The following is a 21,159-nucleotide window of genomic DNA, read 5'->3' on the forward strand; positions in this document are numbered from 1 at the left end:
AAAATACCCCATCCCTCCCCATACTAATATCAGAGATAATGGAGGAGTGCAATGTACATTTCCTAACTCCCGGGGGGGGGGGTGATGTCCCGAGTTTGCTGACTCCAGCCTCAACCATAGACCTGGTGGAAAGCAGGCCTTGCGGAAAGCTGACAAATCCCACAGGGCCCACAGCTCACCCGGGAGCTCATTCTACCAGGTAGGGGCCAGGACCAAAAAGGCTCTGGCCCTAGTCGAGGCTAGGCGCGCTTCCTTGGGGCCAGGAATGATTAATAGGTTCTCACCCACAGAGCGTAAAGCCCTGCGGGGAGGATAGGGCGGCAGGCGGTCCCTCAGGTATGTGGGTCCCAACTTGCATATGGCCTTAAAGGTTAGAACCAGAACCTTGAACCAGATCCAGGCAGCTATTGGTAGCCAATGCAGCAGCCTCAGCACAGGCTGGATATGGGCCCTTCCCTGGGACATTTGCTGGCCTCAACCAGGGCCAGGGCATTTTCGGCCCTGGCCCCAACCTGGTAGAATGAGCTCCTGGAAGAGCTAAGGAACCTGTTGGAGTTGTTAGCATTCCGCATGGCCTGTAAGGTAGAGCAGGCGTATGGTTGAGGCCAAGTTGAAATCCTAGAGTTACTATCTAGGGACCCTCTAATGTTGGTAAAACCAGGACCCTCACTCTAAGAATCATAGAATCATAGAGTTGGAAGGGGCCATACAGGCCATCTAGTCCAACCCCCTGCTCAACGCAGGATTAGCCCTAAGCATCCTAAAGCATCCAAGAAAAGTGTGTATCCAACCTTTGCTTGAAGACTTCCAGTGAGGGGGAGCTCACCACCTCCTTAGGCAGCCTATTCCACTGCTGAACTACTCTGACTGTGAAAAACTTTTTCCTGATATCTAGCCTATATCGCTGTACTTGAAGTTTAAACCCATTACTGCGTGTCCTCTCCTCTGCAGCCAGCAGAAACAGCATCCTGCCCTCCTCCAAGTGACAACCTTTCAAATACTTAAAGAGGGCTATCATGTCCCCTCTCAACCTCCTTTTCTCCAGGCTGAACATTCCCAATTCCTTCAACCTATCTTCATAGGGCTTGGTCCCTTGGCCCCAGATCATCTTCGTTGCTCTCCTCTGTACCCTTTCAATTTTATCTACGTCCTTCTTGAAGTGAGGCCTCCAGAACTGCACACAATACTCCAGGTGTGGTCTGACCAGTGCCGTATACAATGGGACTATGACATCTTGTGATTTTGATGTGATGCCCCTGTTAATACAGCCCAAAATGGCATTTGCCTTTTTTACCGCTGCATCACACTGCCTGCTCATGTTTAGTTTACAGTCCACAAGTACCCCAAGGTCTCGTTCACACACAGTGCTACCTAGAAGCGTATCCCCCATCCAGTAGGCATGCTTTTCATTTTTCTGACCCAGATGCAGAACTTTATACTTATCTTTATTAAATTGCATCTTGTTCTCATTTGCCCATTTTTCCATTGTGTTCAGATCTCGTTGAACTCTGTCTCTATCTTCCGGAGTATTTGCCAGTCCTCCCAATTTGGTGTCATCTGCAAACTTGATGAGTAGTCCCTCCACCCCCTCATCTAGATCATTAATAAATATGTTTAAAAGTACCGGGCCGAGCACCGAGCCCTGAGGTACCCCGCTACTCACCTCTCTCCAGTCTGATGAAACACCATTGACAACAACTCTTTGAGTGCGGTTCTCTAACCAATTCCCTATCCACCTAACTATCTGAAAATCCAGATTGCAGTCCTTCAACTTATCCATCAGAACATCATGGGGAACCTTGTCAAAAGCTTTACTAAAATCCAAGTAAATGACATCAACCGAATTTCCCCGATCTAGCAAACCTGTTACTTGGTCAAAAAAGGAAACCAGGTTGGTCTGGCAGGACCTGTTGGAGACAAATCCATGCTGACTTCCTTGGATCACCAAATTGTCCTCCAGATGTTTGCAGATCGCTCCCTTTAATATCTGCTCCATTAACTTCCCCACAACAGAGGTCAGACTCACTGGTCTGTAGTTTCCCGGGTCATCCTTCCTCCCTTTTTTGAAGATCGGAATAACATTTGCTCTCTTCCAGTCCTCCGGGACATCTCCAGTCCTTAAAGAGGTTCCGAAGATGATGGACAAGGGCTGTGCAAGTTCTCTGGAAAGTTCTTTGAGTACTCTCGGGTGCATTTCATCCGGACCAGGGGATTTGAACTCATCCAGTGCAGCTAAATGCCTCTCGACAACCTCTCTATCCATGTTAACCTGCCACCCAGACACTGTCCTTTGGCTATGGCCATCTCTAGATGTGCCTAAACACTTTGACCTGTGGGAAAAAACAGATGTAAAATAGGCACTAAGCCTTTCTGCTTTCTCTGCATCTTCCGTTAGAGTTTGTCCATCCGCACCCAACAGTGGGCCTATTGCCTCCTTCACTTTACGTTTGCTCCTCACATAACTGAAAAAATCTTTTCTTGTTACAATGGGCTTCCCTGGCCAATCTTAGCTCACCTTCAGCTTTGGCCTTTCTTATGATTGATCTACAGTGCCTAGTAACCTGTAGGTACTCTTCTTTAGAGCTCTGTCCTTCCCTCCATTTCCTGAACATTTCCCTTTTCTTTCTTAGTTCCTCTTGAAGTTCTCTGTTCATCCAAATAGGCTTCTTAGAGCTCCTGCAGTGTTTTCGTCTTTCTGGGATAGTCATTGATTGAGCATGCAATAGCTCCTGTTTGAGTAGCGCCCACCCTTCACATGCTCCCTTCCCTTCCAGCATTGTCGTCCATGGTATGACACTCATCATGTCTCTGAGTTTATTAAAGTTTGCCCTACGAAAATCCAACATCTGTGTCAGGCTACAAGCTTCCTTGGCTCCCCATCTCAAAAGGAATTCTATGAGGACATGGTCACTTCCGCCTAGGGTCCCCACCTCCTTCACCTCATCCACCAACTCTTGCCTGTTGGTCAGTATTAAGTCCAGTATGGCTGAACCTCTTGTGGGTTCATCTACCATTTGATAAATGAAATTGTCAGCCAGGCAGGTCAGAAAGTTACTCTTAAGAAAGAGTTACTCTTAAGAAAGTTACTCTTAAGAAAGAGCACCTTGACTCTAAACTGGACCGGGGGGAGGGGGAGTTGAACTCTAATGTACTGCCATCCTTTAATGTTAATGTGTAAGGCAATTTTAAGGGTTTCATTGTTTTATTGTTTTAATGTAAACCGCTGAGAGTCTCTTTGAAAGCAATGGTATATGTCTAAAAATAAATAAATAAATACATAAATAAATAAAACTTCAATGTATTAAGTTTTTTACACTTTTAAAATGCTTTTTATTTTATTAAATAATTTATGCATGTACATTATGTTCTGACTAAATGCTATATTAAATAAATGCTATTATTAATATTATTATTATTAAACATCATTCTCCAAGTCAGTGGTCCCCAACCTTTATTAGGCTGGGGACCGGCAGGGCATCGGGCCGCGCCCGCGGGGACCGCGCCCGCGGGGACCGCGCCCGCGGGGACCGCGCCCGCGGGGACCGCGCCCGCGGGGACCGCGCCCGCGCTGGTCACGGCCACGTTTCGGGCCGCGCCCGCGGATCGGGCCGCGCCCGCGGATCGGGCCGCGCAGGCACGGCCTGCACGGGCGCGGCCCGGCCCTGATTCCCTCTCCCTGCCCTCCCGCAGTAAGTAGCTTCCCAGGCCGCAAGCTTGCGGCCTGGGAAGTTTTTTACTGCGGGGGGGGGCGGGGAGAGGGAGCCGTGGCCCGGTGCCATGGCCTTTGCGGCCCGGCGCCGGGCCGCGGCCCGCAGGTTGGGGACCACTGCTCCAAGTGCTGCAAAAAACTATGTTAAAGGCAGCCAAAATAATCATGAGGCATTTGCAATATCAATCTACAAGCAGAGATCATTCAGGGCAATCAAAGCAACCATGATGAGTGTTCCAGAAAACGGGGGAGCTTCTCTACACCCACCCTCCCAATTACCTTCCCTAGGAAAGGCAAGTCTGAAGCTAGCCTGTACCTGGCCACTATCGTTTTAAAAGAAAAAGTGCTGATTACAGCCTCCAAAATCTCCAGAAAATCCTGCTTAATAAGACAAGCATATAAAACACAAAGTAAGATTTTATCAGTCAAGTCAGGTAACTGCCCAAGCCACACATGGTAGCCTTCACAGCCCTTTACATATCAACAAAAAGATGCATCAGATATCATCAACTCCTTGTCTGTATCCAGCACTTAAACTGGATAACCCCACCACCCAGCAGATTCCCTCCCTCTTTAGATACCCCTTGTCAAGCTCAAGCTCATTACCAAGCTGGATTTGGCAGATCAATGATACAGAGACCATGGGACAAGAGAAGAAACAAGTTGCAGCCTGTTTCTTGCTCAAATTCATTTTCAGTGAGTTTCAGTGGGAAAACAAAGAAATGATTGTGATTAAAAGACTACCTACCCCATGATACTTTTGGACACCTGTCAGTTAGTACTTCACTGAAGTTAACACTTTTTAAATAATGTGATGCTGCTAAGAAGCATAAAGCATTTCCTTGGATACAGCCAGCTTTAATAGTGCAATTATCTTGCTCCCCAGATAAGATGTTTGGTCTGGGTGACTAGAAAAAAGCTTTATAAAGATGAGAATGTTATTACAAAGTAAAACAAAGCTGAAAAAAGCAACAACAATTTCATCCACTTTTAAAGTATAAGCATAAAAAGATTAAAGGTCCCCTTGCTATAAATGAATGCAGTTGACCAGAATGGCCTCGGCAAGGTACTACAGAAGAGACCTTGGGGTACTTGTGGATTGTAAACTAAACTAAACATGAGCAGGCAGTGTGATGCAGCGGTAAAAAAGGCAAATGCCATTTTGGGCTGTATCAACAGGGGCATCACGTCAAAATCACAAGATGTCATAGTCCCATTGTATACGGCACTGGTCAGACCACAGCTGGAGTACTGTGTGCAGTTCTGGAGGCCTCACTTCAAGAAGTACGTAGATAAAATTGAAAGGGTACAGAGGAGAGCGACGAAGATGATCTGGGGCCAAGGGACCAAGCCCTATGAAGATAGGTTGAGGGACTTGGGAATGTTCAGCCTGGAGAAAAGGAGGTTGAGAGGGGACATGATAGCCCTCTTTAAGTATTGGAAAGGTTGTCACTTGGAGGAGGGCAGGATGCTGTTTCTGCTGGCTGCAGAGGAGAGGACACGCAGTAATGGGTTTAAACTACAACGATATAGGCTAGATATCAGGAAAAAGTTTTTCACAGTCAGAGTAGTTCAGCAGTGGAATAGGCTGCCTAAGGAGGTGGTGAGCTCCCCCTCACTGGAAGTCTTCAAGCAAAGGTTGGATACACACTTTTCTTGGATGTTTTAGGATGCTTAGGGCTAATCCTGCGTTGAGCAGGGACCCCAACTCTATGATTCTATGATTCTACATTCAAGGGTGTTCCGGGAGCAACAGATATGTCACAGATAAATATGCCAGCAGTCTGAGAACAGTCCTTTGTAGACAGTTGGGCTGCAAGTTCCTAACACACACAGCAAATTAAATTAGAATTTTATACATATCTGGAGGAGCAGTTTTATTTCAATGACTGACCCAAAGCTGATATCAATTTAATGAATATGTTATCCAGTTTAGTGTAATTTAGTGCAAATGCTACTCACTACAAAAAAATTTAAGTAGTGGTTTGGCAATAATGAAAGTGGCCAGACTGGCTGACCTAGAGACTGAAGTCCTTCAATTATATATAGGGCAGACAGAACACAAGGACAAAACAGTCTTCAATTCCCCCCCCCCCCATGAAGTACATCAATTCTTTTCTGAAAGCTGCATCTCTAAATTACTGTGATTTAATCTCGGCAATCACTCAAAATTTGTTCTTTACAGATCCAAAGACAACAAATGAATTGGAGCTTTTCTTAGAGGGCCATGTTCTCTGCCCCCTCTCAACTGGTCACATGGCTTACAGCGGCCACTAATGGATTATTTCACTTTTAAATACAGGGTAAATGACCAGATTCAGCAAGCCATCTATCTAGCTCTGTGGCCATTTCCAGCTGCCTCTTCAGAAACAGAGAACACAACAAATGCAACTGTTCTACCAGGAACATACCTGTATAGGCCAGGATGAGAACACTGAAAACACCTAACATGATTTTTCACTGCCCTATTTACAACCAATTACATCAGGAACTGCTGTATCCCATCTTGACTGACTTAAGAGCTAATTCAAGACATGCCAAATTAAAGGATCTCCTTTTGGATGGAAATAAGTATTCTATATTATTGCCAAATATGCAAGAGTAGTGCCTGGTTTTATATGTATACAGGTTAGGATAGATTTTTGGGATTTATGAAGTATTCTATAATTTTTAATTGATATTATATTGCTGTATTCTAATGTTATGCATTTTGTACTGGTTGCCGACTGCAATAAACATGTCTGTCACTATTCTACCACATACATTATTTACTCACAGATCCTGCTCTGTGCCCGGAAAGTACCTCATGACTTAACACCGAATACTGTCCAATAAAAAGTTTAAAAATACATATAAAGAGCCAGGATCACTTCTTGAAGGTAACCTTGCTGAGAGAGTTTTCAGCCAGCTTTCTAAATACTGAAAGGAATCTTGCTTGGTGAGCCTTTCTGAAGATGACAGGATCACAACAGAGGTGCTACTGTTGAGAAGACCAAGCTCCATGTTACCTTTTTGCCATTTGCAAGGTGAGGCTTCCAGATCAACAACCTGGTTACACCTGGATACAGTTTGAATTAGTTAGCTCAGAGTAGTTAGCCACAATATCCTCTAAATCAGTGATCCCCAACCTTTTTATCACCAGGGACCAGTCAATGCTTGACAATTTTACTGAGGCCCGAGGGGGGGGTAGTCTTTTGCCAAGGGACATCGCCGCCGCCTGAGCCCCTGCTCTGCTTGCTTTCCTGACGGCGCCCCTGACTTCCCGCCACCCACTGGGGGCCACTGTCAGCAGCAGCTGCGCGGAGCTACGCCAAGGGGGAGCCCCAGCCATGGCGGCTGGCAGAGAAAACCGAAGGTGAGCCGGCGGCAGAGTGGCTGGGCAGCCTCCGAGGCAGCAGTCGGGGATGAGGACAAGAAGGAGCCATGTCCTGATACTGACTGATCCATGGACCGGTACTGGTCTCTAGACCGGGGGTTGGAGACAGCTGCTCTAAATGTCAGCCAGGCAGTCTAATCTCTTCAACCCAGTTTATGAAAAAGTACTGGGACGCCAACAACAAAAGAGGAAACTGGGTACTGGAACATTTAAAAGAGTTTCAGATTTTCTGCAGGGAAACTGCTATTCTTCATGCACATTTTAAACCCTTTTTTGTTGTTTGTGATTAAACACAATAATCAAATATTTGTACATGGTGGGGATGGGAAGCTGCTCTCACTTCCCATACGTGAAGGGTTCAGAATAGGGACACAAGAAAAATAACCAGCTGCCAGCCACATGTATGGAATCAAGACTGTGCCGCAGTACTAACATCTGCATTAGCATTTCTTTATACAGATAACTGCGGTGATAGTAAGAAATATATTAATGGAGTGAGGTTTGAGACTTGCTGTAGATGATACATAATAAATAAGGTAAAAAAGATAAAAATAAAGTTAATTTAGTTTTCCAGACCAAAAAACACAACACACACATACACATCTCTTTCCTGTGCCCCAATTTATGAGAACAAGTTGCACATGGCTGATGATTAGAATGTATCTGTGGATGTTACGCTAACCGTAATTCTGAAGTCTTTATTTAAAGCCATCCACTTTAAAAACAGCAGAAATCCAAAATCATCAGGAAATGTTTGGCATAACATGTCAACCCCATCGGTCCTCTAATCTAGGCAGTCAGGACAAAGACATAACCAGACTTTCAAAAATTCATTGGAGGCCAAAATATTGACTTTCTCTGGCTGTCTTCCCTTCTGGAATGAAACAACAATATGATAAGAGGCTGGGCACACAAATGCACTAAATTATTTCATTAATGGGTGTAATTTAGCCAACTCCTGGCTGATAACATGAATACAATAGAAATGGTGATAAAAACTTTCCAAAAATAGAACATAGAATTGGATAAAGAAAGGTAAATCTTATCTCTTAGTGATTCTCTTGCAAGGCAGGAAACATCTGTGTGCACTAGATACAATGATGCCGAAAGTATTTCTTTTTTCACTTCTTTAGTTTCATTTTATGTTTATAACTCTATTATTCTTTGTATAAAAAGAAGTTATGAGGAATAAAGTTTTATCTATTCCCACCCTTCCCAATCAAATTCTCACATTTCTATAAACTATGTTCAATAAAATCTGTATATATTTAAAATCCTGCACCTGAGGAAAACTGGTCACCAGGAATATATTATCACATCAAGGGAGGGGGACACATTAATCTAATTAACAAAAAAAGAATGCATGATACTGTGTGCTTTGGGGAACTATGCTTGCAAAGCGAATTATTCCTATACAATACAAGTAAATCATCAAATACCACAAGGTATTGCATACATTATGCAGGGATATCAAAGTGAACACAGCAGAAGCTTTGCATTTCCCAACATGCTAAAACTATATGGGGTTTTATGTGATTTTACTGCAATTTTATATTTTATTATGAACCGCCGTGAGACCTTTTGGCAAACTGCGGTATATAAATCTAGCTATAAATAAATATAAATAAATAAATTTCCAAGCAAGCTAAAATGTATGTGTGGTAGACTGACTGCCAAGCATTAATACATAACAGGGCCTTGAGAATCTTTGAGTGATAGGCTGTTCAAACAAATTCTGTAAAGAAAGGCAGTTAAGGATTGATAGTTGGGAACTAACAGTTGAAGAGACAAGCAAAGCACTTGGATGACCCTTCCAACTCTATGATTCTATAACTGTGGACTGGGAAAGAGGAAAAAGGAGTGAACAGATCAGAGGATCCTCATTCAAGCTAAAAGAAAACTTCCTTCCAGTTAAGAGAAGTAATCCTTGCCCAGTGAAAAGGGAGGTAGCTTTTAAAAGTAGAGTGTTCCTTGGACTGTGTACATATAAAGAACATGTTCCTGCCTTCTAGATTTTGAGTCACTGAAACTTAGAAACCTATCCTGGAGTGTTTAAGCAGAAATGGAAAAGAATGCCTCATTCCTCAAAGTTTTAAAATACCTTTCTGAATAGCAGGAACACTAACTTGTTGGCCAAGTATCTGGAGTCAGTGTAATTACAATGTCGCACCAGTGTTATTATTGGTTAGAATCATAGAATCATAGAGTTGGAAGGGGCCATACAGGCCATCTAGTCCAACCCCCTGCTCAACGCAGGATCAGCCCTAAGCATCCTAAAGCATCCAAGAAAAGTGTGTATCCAACCTTTGCTTGAAGACAGCCAGTGAGGGGGAGCTCACCACCTCCTTAGGCAGCCTATTCCACTGCTGAACTACTCTGACTGAAAAATTTTTTCCTGATATCTAGCGTATATCGTTGTACTTGTATTTTAAACCCATTACTGCATGTCCTTTCCTATGCAGCCAATGGAAAGAGCATCCTGCCCTCCTCCAAATGACAACCTTTCAAATATTTAAAGAGGGCTATCAGTCCCCTCTCAACCTCCTTTTCTCCAGGCTGAACATTCCCAAGTCCCTCAACCTATCTTTATAGGGCTTGGTCCCTTGGCACCAGATCATCCTCATCACTCTCCTATGTAGCCTTTCAATTTTATCTACGTCCTTCTTGAAGTGAGGCCTCCAGAACTGCGCACAGTACTCCAGGTGTGGTCTGACCAGTGCCGTATACAATGGGAGTATGACATCTTGTGATTTTGATCTGATGCCCCTGTTGATACAACCCAAAATGGCATTCGTCTTTTTTACCGCTGCATCACACTGCCTGCTCATGTTTAGTTTACAATCCACAAGTACCCCAAGGTCTCGTTCACACACAGTGTTACCTAGAAACGTATCCCCCATCCAGTAGGTATGCTTTTCATTTTTCTGACCCAGATGCAGAACTTTACACTTATCTTTATTAAATTGCATCTTGTTCTCATTTGCCCATTTTCCCATTGTGTTCAGATCTCGTTGAACTCTGTCTCTATCTTCTGGAGTATTTGCCAGTCCTCCCAATTTGGTGTCATCTGCAAACTTGATAAGTAGTCCTTCCACCCCCTCATCTAGATCATTAATAAATATGTTAAAAAGTACCGGGCCGAGCACCGAGCCCTGAGGTACCCTGCTACTCACCTCCCTCCAGTCTGATGAAACACCACTGACAACAACTCTTTGAGTGTGGTTCTCTAACCAATTCCCTATCCACCTAACTATCTGAAAATCCAGATTGCAGTCCTTCAATTTATCCATCAGAACATCATGGGGAACCTTATCAAAAGCTTTACTAAAATCCAAGTAAACAACATCAACCGAATTTCCAGCAAACCTGTTACTTGGTCAAAAAAGGAAACCAGGTTGGTCTGACAGGACCTGTTGGAGACAAATCCATACTGACTTCCTTGGATCACCAAATTGTCCTCCAGATGTTTGCAGATCGCTCCCTTTAATATTTGCCTATTAGAGCATACCTTTCCATCAGCATGAGAAGTTCCAGCTCTTCCTTCTTATTGCCCATGCTTCGGGCATTAGTATAAAGGCATCTGAATCCTTTTACTTTTGGTTCCCTATGAGCTGGCCTTGCTGGTTGGGCTGCCCCCGATCGGTCTCCTTCCTTACACTCCCCATGCTTATCGTCTCCTTCCCCTTGTGGCTTCAGTTTAAAGCTCTCCTGATGAATCTCCCCAGGTTCCTGCCAAACACATTCTTCCCCAGCTTCGATAAGTGCAGTCCATCAGGTGCTAGTAGGCCTTCCTCAAGAAAGCCTATCCCATAGTCTCAGAAACCAAATCTCTCCTGCCGGCACCAACTACGCAGCCACTGATTCACCTCCATTATCTTCCTCTCCCGACGCATTCCTCTTCCCTTGACAGGCAAGATTGAAGAGAATACCACGTGTGCCCCCATTTGCTTGAGCTTCCTCCCCAGATCTTGATAGTCTGTTTTAATAGGAGCTATGGTATTCACGGACATGTCATTCGTTCCCACATGGACCATCAGAAATGGGTGGCAATCCGTAGATTTGAGGAGTTTGGGTAGCCGTTCTGAAACGTCTTTAATTTTCGCCCCTGGCAAGCAACACACCTCTTGGGTTAGGGGGTCGGGCCCAGCCACATGGCGATCCATTCCTCTTAGCAGGGAGTCTCCAATTACCAGTACTTCCGTTTTTGTTTTTTTTTCTCAACACCATTTCCTTCTATCCCCGTGGCCTCTACACTTTGTCTTAGACCTTGTTTTGGGACCTCTTCCCTCGTTGACTCTGCAAGGGCCTGAAATCTATTCTGGAGCTCCAAAGGCCCCGAGAACCGTCTCACTCTATGCTGTTGCGTCTTTTTCCGAACTGTCTGCAGAGGCTCCGTAATGAGGGCAATCCCATTATCCTCTTCAGGACTGGTTGTATCCTCTTTATTCCGAGTTGCACAGCTCTGGTCTATGAACTCCTCCCCTTTCTTAATTTGTGTCAGAGTAATAATCCTCTCTTCTAAGGCCCTAATCCTTTCCTCCAAAAGTCTTACCAGTTTACACTTGGGGCAGATGTAGTCCATCTTGTCTTCAGGGAGGAATGTCACACTCACTGCAGATGATAGGATGAGTGTCCTGGAGGTCCATTGTAACTTCTAGGCAGTGCAACTACTAGGGAAATATAATCTACTGATTCTAATTGCTAGGCCAAGAACCCCAGGCCAAGAGCCCTTTGTCGCTCGCCCTTCAGCTCGCGCCAAAGGCTCATGCCTCTGGCGAGGAGCAGCCCTTTTTAATCCTCCCACCTCACTCAGCACCACAATAGCCTCACCTGGTCAGCAGCACTCCCCAGCAGCTCTCTCCACGTGCTCTCAGTTATCTGAGCTCTGCCTCTGTTGAGGAGCAGCCCTTTTTAATCCTCCCAGCAATCACCTCACTCAGCACCAAAATAGCCTCACCTGATCAGCATCCACATGTAAAGAATGGGGCTTGGGGAAGACTTTTTAATTGAAAAAAATGCCCGAAAAGAGAGAGGTCTAGATTTTTACCTCTCTTTACATGTCTTTATTCTTTAAATTAAAAATCCTCTCCCAGTCTCACTATGAGTTTACTATGAAAAACAGCACTTTTTAGTGAGATGGAAAATATGTGTTCAAAAGGTTTGAGTCACGTAATTTTAAACATTTTTAATTTGAGAACTGAACGATTGGAGGAAATTTAGCTACAGAACATAAAAGTAGAAGATAATCCTTGGGTGTTCCATGATTTTGATTTAGTAATCCCTGGATTGTACACTGCATTCAAGTAACATTGACATCTAATACAAGAGGTTCTTCTGCTAGAAGAAAACTGTCTTGCATTAGAGATAGGCCCCTTGCCTCAGAGGAATGTGCAGCTGTTAGCTGAGCAGAAAATCAGGAGACAACATCTTGGGTCTAGCAAGAAGTACACCATAATGAACACAGTTCTTGACACTGTCATGTATACTGCTTGACTTCAGAAAGATATTCCTTATGGTGCTTTCATAATGGAAAACAGTCTTTAATTCAATCTACTTTATTACTACTCATGATTTAGTCTCAATAGGTTATAAATGTAGGCTTTATGATGTGAATTTACACAGGATTAAATTGACATCTCATTTTAAATGAGGTTAGCTTTAAAACACTAACTACAACAATTTTCTAAATTTTTCCATCCACCCTGTTTGACTTCAACCAGTACACTTTAGCTTTGAATTGATTCTTCACTTTTGAATTTAATTGGACATGCTTGCTATGCTCAGATGCTTCTTGTACCTGGGCCCACACATATTTTATACACTGATTAATTTTAAAAAATTATATCTTGCCTTTCTGCCCTTACAACAGCCACCAAGGCAGCTAATAATTTAAAACATACATGATAAAATACATTGTAAAACCATAATAACAAACCCCTAACATCTCATTAAAACAACAGAAGGTAACAGACAAATTTCCCTCAGGAAAGAATTTCATGGCTTTGGTGCAATGACTGAGAAGGTCCTCTCCCAGGCTGCCACCTGCATAATCTCTGAAAGTAGCCCCCACCCAATGACAGTAATGGTTCATAAGGGTTTAGGTGATCCCTGAGATATGTTGGTCCCAAATCATATAGGGCTTTGACACCGAATTGTGCTCAGGAACAAACTGAAAGCCAGCATGGCTGAGCGAAGACTGGAGTGCTATGACTCCAACTCACTCTACTATTTCTTTCAAAGAATTTAAAGTATGGGAATTGCAATATTTCATTTTAAATGCAGATTGTGCTGTCTCTGACAATACACAATTACCACATTAAAAACAGTTAAAGAGCACAAAAGGGTTTAGTCCCATCACAATAACTGTTTAACTAGCCAGTTTTTTCACAGTTGACATAAAAAAGTAACATTCTGTCAAACACATTTCAAATTAATCTTTTGAACTGTACACTGGATACTATAACTCATTTTAATTGCCAACACTACTACTCTTTTGAAGAAACCACAAGAAAGAAACAGCTGCAGCTGATTAAAAAATACTTACTAGCCTATGTTGTGAATTTTAAGCCACTGGAATTCTCTTAAAGCAATCTACAATAGCTTTTTCATTAGGTAATATAAGACAGCTAAATCATTTGTCAGTAGAGGAACTCTACATTTCTAGTTTTATTATATCTGAGGATAGAAATGCATTGGCTGCAATCCAAAGATTCCCATGTGTATATCCAAGTGCTTCCATGTGCTCATTCAGGCTCCCCCAATTCTCTTTTTTGACTGCAAATCTTCACACTGCTTCAAATGCTACTTTGAGGGTCCCTCTACTTTCAGAATAGCCACTGGAATCAAGAAATGCATGTTCAAGCACAGAATCCAAGGGTTGCATTTGGGTGGTCAGAGGGGATCTGCCAATATTTTCCCCAACAGATAACAGAAGCTACTTTGAGGTGAACATCTGGCTGCAGACTGCTTGCATAATGTTCTTCACATGAACTAACAGCTACTTATTCATGAGCTTTCCAGAAGTGTTGACTCTGGGGGAAAGGCAAGAGACAGTGACCTTTTAGCAATGAATTACTGGGGTGCTTAGTTAACCTGAGTCATGAGGTTGGGGACCATGCTAAACATTCTTTAAGGAAAAAGTATATGATTAAATTGATCCAGATTTCAAAGCTGATTGAGTAAGTGACAGATTCTAAATTATCCTGAGACAGGTAAGAGACCTTGAGATGTTTTGGACATTTCATGAAATGACAACAGCTGGATGCATAAACAAGTGGCAAATTAACTGTTTGCTACTTTTCCTCACTGTTCTAATTTGGACCTTTATTCTCAATAAAAATAGTTCTTACAGCATGATGGCTTGTTAGACTCACCACCTTTTGTTCACCCTATACAAAGATTATGTTAAATCATCATAACATAATATAAAAATAAACTACTAGTCAGAGGCCTCAAAAACACTATAATAAAATCAGACAGGTATTCTTTAAAATAATCACAATTAAAAGGACCAACAGATATAGCTGCTATAAAAATTTTAATCCAGCCTATCAGGTTATGTTCAGACCTTGCAGTGAGGCTTCCAGATATCCAGGAGAACAAATTCACTTGGCATCAGCAACAGGAAACTGCCAATCTAGTTCTTTGAGCCTCTCTGTCACTTAAATAGAGGCTTTATTTAACCCCAGTGTTGATAGGTCAATGAAAACTACAGTTCAGCTATTTTATTATCCATCCACTGGCTCAAAGCACTGGTACAAGAACTGGATCAAAGCCAATTTACCGATGTTGAAAAAAAAATCGGATAATGCCAGAGCCAACCTAAACTTAATTGCTTCTTAGCTACCTCAAGTCACAATGCTGACAAAACCAAGCATTTAGGAGCTTCAAAAAAGATTACACATACCCATCCCCCAGTGTTAATATGTTCAACATTAAGATTTTAAAGCACAGATCCATCTAAAAACTGAACCCACTTGTGCAAGAACTAGGTGGGATGCAACCTAATGTGCAGCCAAGTTAACACAAGGTTTGAGGGTTTTTTTGTAAAACGACTTAAGCATAAGATTAAAAAGTGTAGCCGACAAGTGTCTCCTGTGTCCTGCGTTAATGATTGATCTGAAGATGCTGCTGAAATCTCCAACCTGAACAGAGTGTACCAAATTATTCACCATCATGGCCATTATGTTCTGAGACTTCATGCCTCTGTTCTACATTCATGCTGTTCTCTGAAAATATATAGAGTCACAGTCCAATCCAATCTTCAGATACAAGTCCAAGTGATGAGTACTAAGTATTATGGCTGATACAAGTCTGATTTGCAGTGGATAGGCCATTTTGGACAGCTGCTGTAATGAGTTCTTGAGTTTACGAACTGTGTAGAAACCATTCTAGCCCTATAGCATTCAGAAGGGCAACAACAAAATCTTTTTAGCAGTACAATGGAGGTCATCAATATTTCCAATGTACAGAAAGGGAAGTGAAATTTAGAAACAGACCCAGGCAGTACAACTGTGTCACTGAACGACCACATTAACTCTCAAATATATCCCTGAGCGATAGGAAGGGTGGGATATAAATAAAAATTTATCATATTACTATTAATGCATTTTGAGGACTCCAGTCACAAATCATTATTTGTCTTACCGCTCCTCAAACATGCAGAAAATACATCTCAGATATGCTACTTATGAAGACAATAGTTCTTGCCACCTGTCAACTCCTTTGTGCTTGACCAAAGATAGAGACAGTCTTAGGCAACTGATATTACCCATTCACTTTTCAGCCTTCTTAACTAAGCAGTTATTAAAGGCATCTTTCACATGGCACATAATTTGGTCCTCTATATTAAAGGAAACTATATAGCAGTGAATCAAAATAGCACAAAAATTAATATCTAACAAGAGCCAACTGAGCAGAAACTGCTGTCACTAAACAATGGAATTACAAAAAGGGGAAATACTGTTGGTATGGCTTTGACTCACAGGATTCTAGTGTAATTACTGTATTGAACAACAAGGGAAGATTTTTGATAAATAACCAAAAATGCAAAAACAAGGTAACTTTAGACAATTCAAAAACTTGAAGAAAACAGTGAGGATATACTGAACATTTCTTACAATTGGACATCCATAGTAAGATGGGATGCCTCCATGAGATATATTAAAAAATTGAATGTCTCCAGTTCTGGACGGGGATGCACTCCCCTGAAGGAGCAATTTTATAGCTTGTAGGTGCTGATAGACCCAGTCCTGTTGGATATACAGGCTACATAAATGGCCAAGTGGGTCTTTCAACAGCTTTGGTTAATGAGCTAGCTGGCCAGGAATGAGTTTGCCAGTGTGGGTGAATGCCCTGCTAACATCTATATACATTACTGCAATGCACTCTATGTTGGGCTTCCCTTGAAGAATGTCTGGAAACTACAGATGATACAGAATAGCAGCCAGAGCACTGAATGGAGTAGTTCTTGTTCCATTTATGCTAGCTCCAATTTGCTTCTGGGCTCAATTCAAAGTGCCGATATTGATCTTTAAAGCCCTATATAACTTGAGGACTGCCTTCTCCCATATAAACATATGCAGCCAGTCTACTCATCTTTGGAAGCCCTGCTTTAGGTGTCCCTGCCATCTGAGTTAGAAAGGGTCTTCTGGGTCATAATGCCAAAACTGGAATTCTGTCTGTCTCCCACCAATGGGTGAAGATTTTTTTGTTTGGCATAATTTGAAGAACTACCATTGGGTGTGTGTGTGTGTGTGTGTGTGTGTAATACTACTGAAATGTTTTTGTTTGCCACCTTGGTAACCCTATTTGTGTGGAAAGGTGGCATTTCAAATGTCTGAATAGCTTATGGAAAAAGCTATTTAAGAACAAAAAGATCTAGAGAGATAACTATGCCAACACTTATGAACTGCACAGAAAACTGTCATATCTGTTGTCCCTTTACTGCAATCCACAGATCTTAACTGCCCTAATCCAATCTCAGTTATAATCAAGCAGTTTCTTATGCATGTAACTAGCCCTTCCTGGCAATTAAATCCCTCACTCTCTCTCTACTTATATGTAATGGATTCATTGTATCTGAAGAAGTGTGCATGCACACAAAAGCTAATACCTTGAATAAATCTTTGTTGGCCTTAAAAGTGCCACTTGACTCAAACCTTGATCTACTGCTTCAGACCAACACAGCTACTCACCTGAATCTATCCCTTACTCTGAGAATCCATACAATACAGAAGCAGATGGAAATTACCAGACCCTCTCTCACAGTCCAGCAAGCCTAGCTGATCATCATCTTGAATCTTCTGTTTATTTTTGTATGTACTATAGCCATGTTTTCAATTATTGGTTTAAAAACGTGAAAAAAGGATGAAACCCTAATTTGTTCATTAGAGAATGTTGTGTTCACATATGGAAAAGTTTACTATTGTCAAAAATAATGACCTTCATTCATAAATATTTAAAAATACAGTAGTTACTTAAATGTAACCGAATGAAACAGAATCAAATATTTTTAAAGGAAGCTAATATTGCAAAAGAAGGCAAGCATTTCACAACCAACACCATCAAACCTAGCAATAGAAAGAGAGGAGAGAAATTGGACTGTGTATCAAAAAAATCTCACCTGAGTTTGCTTCACTGCTCGTTCCACTCGACGAATACTTCCTCTCTCAAGTTTTGTCCGGAGAAGCAGAGCAGAAGTTTGAATTGCCCAGAATTTTGGTTGTGAAAGAAGACACTGAGGGGACAAAAAGACAAAAGGAAGCTGAACTTGTTTATTTTAACAATTTTTACAATGTGGGAAGAAGAGAGGCTTTTCCCATGAACCTCAGTGCATCTGAGATATATCACGTGAATTTCAGTCCACCAATACGATAAATGATCCGTGAACTCAAAGACTTGTGCCAATACAACAAAATGTACAGCAACATACTGACAATTACATGCATGCTGAATGGCTTAGGTTTGTCCTGTAGGATTTTTTTATACCTTTCCTCAATGAATGACAGACATGCACCACCAAAATTTTATTTAAAGATTTAAGTAAGAAAAAGAGTACAGATAACATAAATTGATGTATATTACAATATGTCTTGCTATTCCACTAATGCATTTATTAACTAGTGATCTAAATAACTGGTATTAGGGTTGGGTGCTTCGGCATAGAATCATAGAATCATAGAGTTGGAAGGGGCCATACAGGCCATCTAGTCCAACCCCCTGCTCAACGCAGGATCAGCCCTAAGCATCCTAAAGCATCCTAAATATCCTAAAGGCATCTGAAGCAGCCAAGAACCAACATTTTATATCCACATTACCAGATATTTTATCCAACAATTTAGGAGTAACATACCATCTGTAATACATTTTATACCAATTTTCTCTTAACATGTGACATTTTGTACTTTACCATTTTATTCCATAACAATTCCCATTCTTCTAATGAAATAATACAATTCAGATTCAGCATCCATTTCACCATACAATTTTTTACTTGTTCAGCCTCTGTATCGTACTTTAACAACAGTTTATGTATTTGCCCTTGTAAATGAGGTTTCGCTTGAAATAATATATTTTCAAAGTACAGTAAGAGCTAATCCAGATTGGGTGTGGAACTCAGACATAAACCTAGCTACAACTTGATGGTATTCCAACCAGGTGATATCAATACCTTCTTTATTAAAAATATCACAATTTCCCTGTAGTTGTTAAAATACCATTATAGTTAAAACAACCCATTCTGGTTTTTTGACCCATAGCAAAGTACGCCTCTATGGGAGATTTCAGCAGTGAAGTACTTGATATGAGTCTGTTTGTGAGCCTCTGCTTGACTCCTTTTCTGATTGGAATATTCTTTGTTAGCGATCCCAAGAGTATCACTTTCATTTTTACAGATGTATCAGACTGTAATTGTCATTGTCATAAAAGATATAAAAGGCGCTTATCCAGATTTGTCTTATCTAGTTTCTGCCGGAGTCTCTCACTATCGATCAAACTGAAGGCTGGAGCTAAATCAACAAAAGTCACATATAAAGCTGTAGTTGGATCATTCATTCCAGAGCTCGCCAAATGGGAAAGAGTTTGGCAGAAGTCTATTGTGGAATGTCCTTTTAAAAACCCTGCTTGATGTGGATGAATTACATTATTTTTATCAGCCCGCTCTTGCAGAGTTTTTTTTGTAAAAATTATAGATCTTGGAGGAGATATTTAGCAAACAGGGGGCAGTAGTCACATGGGTTAGTTTTATCTCCATTTTTATGTAACGGGACTAAAATACTTGTTTCCCTTCTGGAAATTTACCTGTGCTGTTAATTTGGGTAAAAAACGTAGTTAAAATAGGAGACCACCAATCAAGAAAGGCTTTCAAGGAGTCAGGGGGAAGCAGATCTTTCCCAGACAATTTGCCTGATGCCAGGGCTGCTATTAGGTCTCTCACCTGTTTCTGTAACTGGGGCCCAAGCTGGAGGACTTAATAACAAATCCATACTTTGCAGTCTTTCATTGATTCATGCAGGCTGCAGTAAGTGGCATGAAGTTCCAGAGATTTTTGAAAAATGGACAAACCAGGTATTCACAGAAATCTGAGCTTCCAATCGTTGATTAAATTTCCTCAAGCCTGGTGCTATCAAACAAAAGAAGCATGCCTCATTTTTCTCTTTAATTGCTAATACTAATTCCTTCCACGTGCCTTTTGCATTATCTGACTTTTTCTCTTTAATCAGATTTTAAATTGGACTTTTAACCTGGCTACCCTTAGCAAGCAATACTCATTCTTATCATATCTAGTCTCTCTCAAATCCTTTATTAACTTCATTTTAAGCTCTCAGCACTCTTCATCAAACCAACCATTTTTCCAATCTTGCATAGAGCTTAAAGATTTGTTACTAATGAAGAGAGGTTTTAAAAAACTAAGCAACATCATCATCAAAATACAATAAAGCACTAGAGTCAGTCTATAACAGGGCTGAGCAGACAGGCTTTAACTCTGCATTATTCAGGGCCTGGAATAACCTAAGATGCATTTGCTCAGACCATTTGGATGAAAAGGTCCTCATCAGCAAAAACAGGCATCCTAGAAAATAAAATTAACTTTACAGAACAGTGATCACTAAGAATATTATCCAGCACCTCAAAGAGCAGAACCTTTGCAAGGAGATCAAGTTCAGTACCACACAGAACATACAAATTAGAGAAAGAAACTCCAAAAATTTTAAACAGACCTTATTATTTTATCTTGCAAGGAAAGTGCTGTTCTTAGTGGAATGTATCTGCAGAATCCAGCCCCACTCCAGCAGTTTCAGATGGTTGTTTAAGTGCAGAAGCCCACAAGACACATTCCAAGGGGCTTCCCTGAAATGTTCTGAAGGAAGAGTGGGATCAACCTGGAGTGTGTCCAGAGGAGGGCAACAAAGATGGTGAGGGGTTTGGAGACCAGGATGTAGGAAGAAAGGATGGGGGAGCTTGGTCTGTTTAGCCTGGAGAAGAGACGACTGAGAGGGGATCTGATAACGATCTTCAAGTATTTTAAAGGGTACCATATGCAGGGGTAGTCAAACTGTGGACCTCCAGATGTCCATGGACTACAATTCCCATGAGCCCCTGCCAGCTTTCACTGTCAGGGACTCATGGGAATTGTAGTCCATGGACATCTGGAGGGCTGCAGTTTGACTACCCCTGACATAGAGGATGGAGCAGAGTTGTTCTCTCTTGCCCCGGAAGGACAGACCAGAACCAATGGGATGAAATTAATTGAAAAGAAATTCCATCTAAATATCTGGAAGAAGTTCCTGTCAGTTAGAGCGGTTTCTCAGTGGAACAGGCTTCTTCAGGAGGTGGTGGGTTCTCCATCGTTGAAAATGTTTAAACAGACGCTGGATAGCCATCTGACGGAGAGGCTGATTCTGGGAAGGCTTAAGGGGGTGGCAGATTACAGTGGATGAGTGATGGGGTTGTGAGTGTTCTGCATAGTGCAGGGGGTTGGACTAGATGACCCAACTCTGATTCTATGATTCTATGAAAAATGTGCAATTTGAAAAGATTCCACATGCGTATTTAGTAGTTGCTTTTCTTGGAG

At 41.7% G+C, this 21,159-nt stretch overlaps 1 protein-coding gene across 2 annotated transcripts in view; it reads right to left on the minus strand.

The window, feature by feature from the left end:
- Positions 1–21,159, minus strand: part of TTC27 (tetratricopeptide repeat domain 27) — a 108,766-nt gene that overhangs the window by 56,744 nt on the left and 30,863 nt on the right. For both annotated transcript variants that reach the window (XM_077343509.1, XM_077343499.1), the window contains exon 10: positions 17,710–17,823. In XM_077343509.1, coding sequence (XP_077199624.1) covers positions 17,710–17,823 — 114 coding nt within the window. The remainder of the gene's footprint in view (positions 1–17,709; positions 17,824–21,159) is intronic.

This window comes from Paroedura picta, chromosome 1, assembly GCF_049243985.1.
Source record: "Paroedura picta isolate Pp20150507F chromosome 1, Ppicta_v3.0, whole genome shotgun sequence".
Lineage (NCBI taxonomy): Eukaryota > Metazoa > Chordata > Lepidosauria > Squamata > Gekkonidae > Paroedura > Paroedura picta.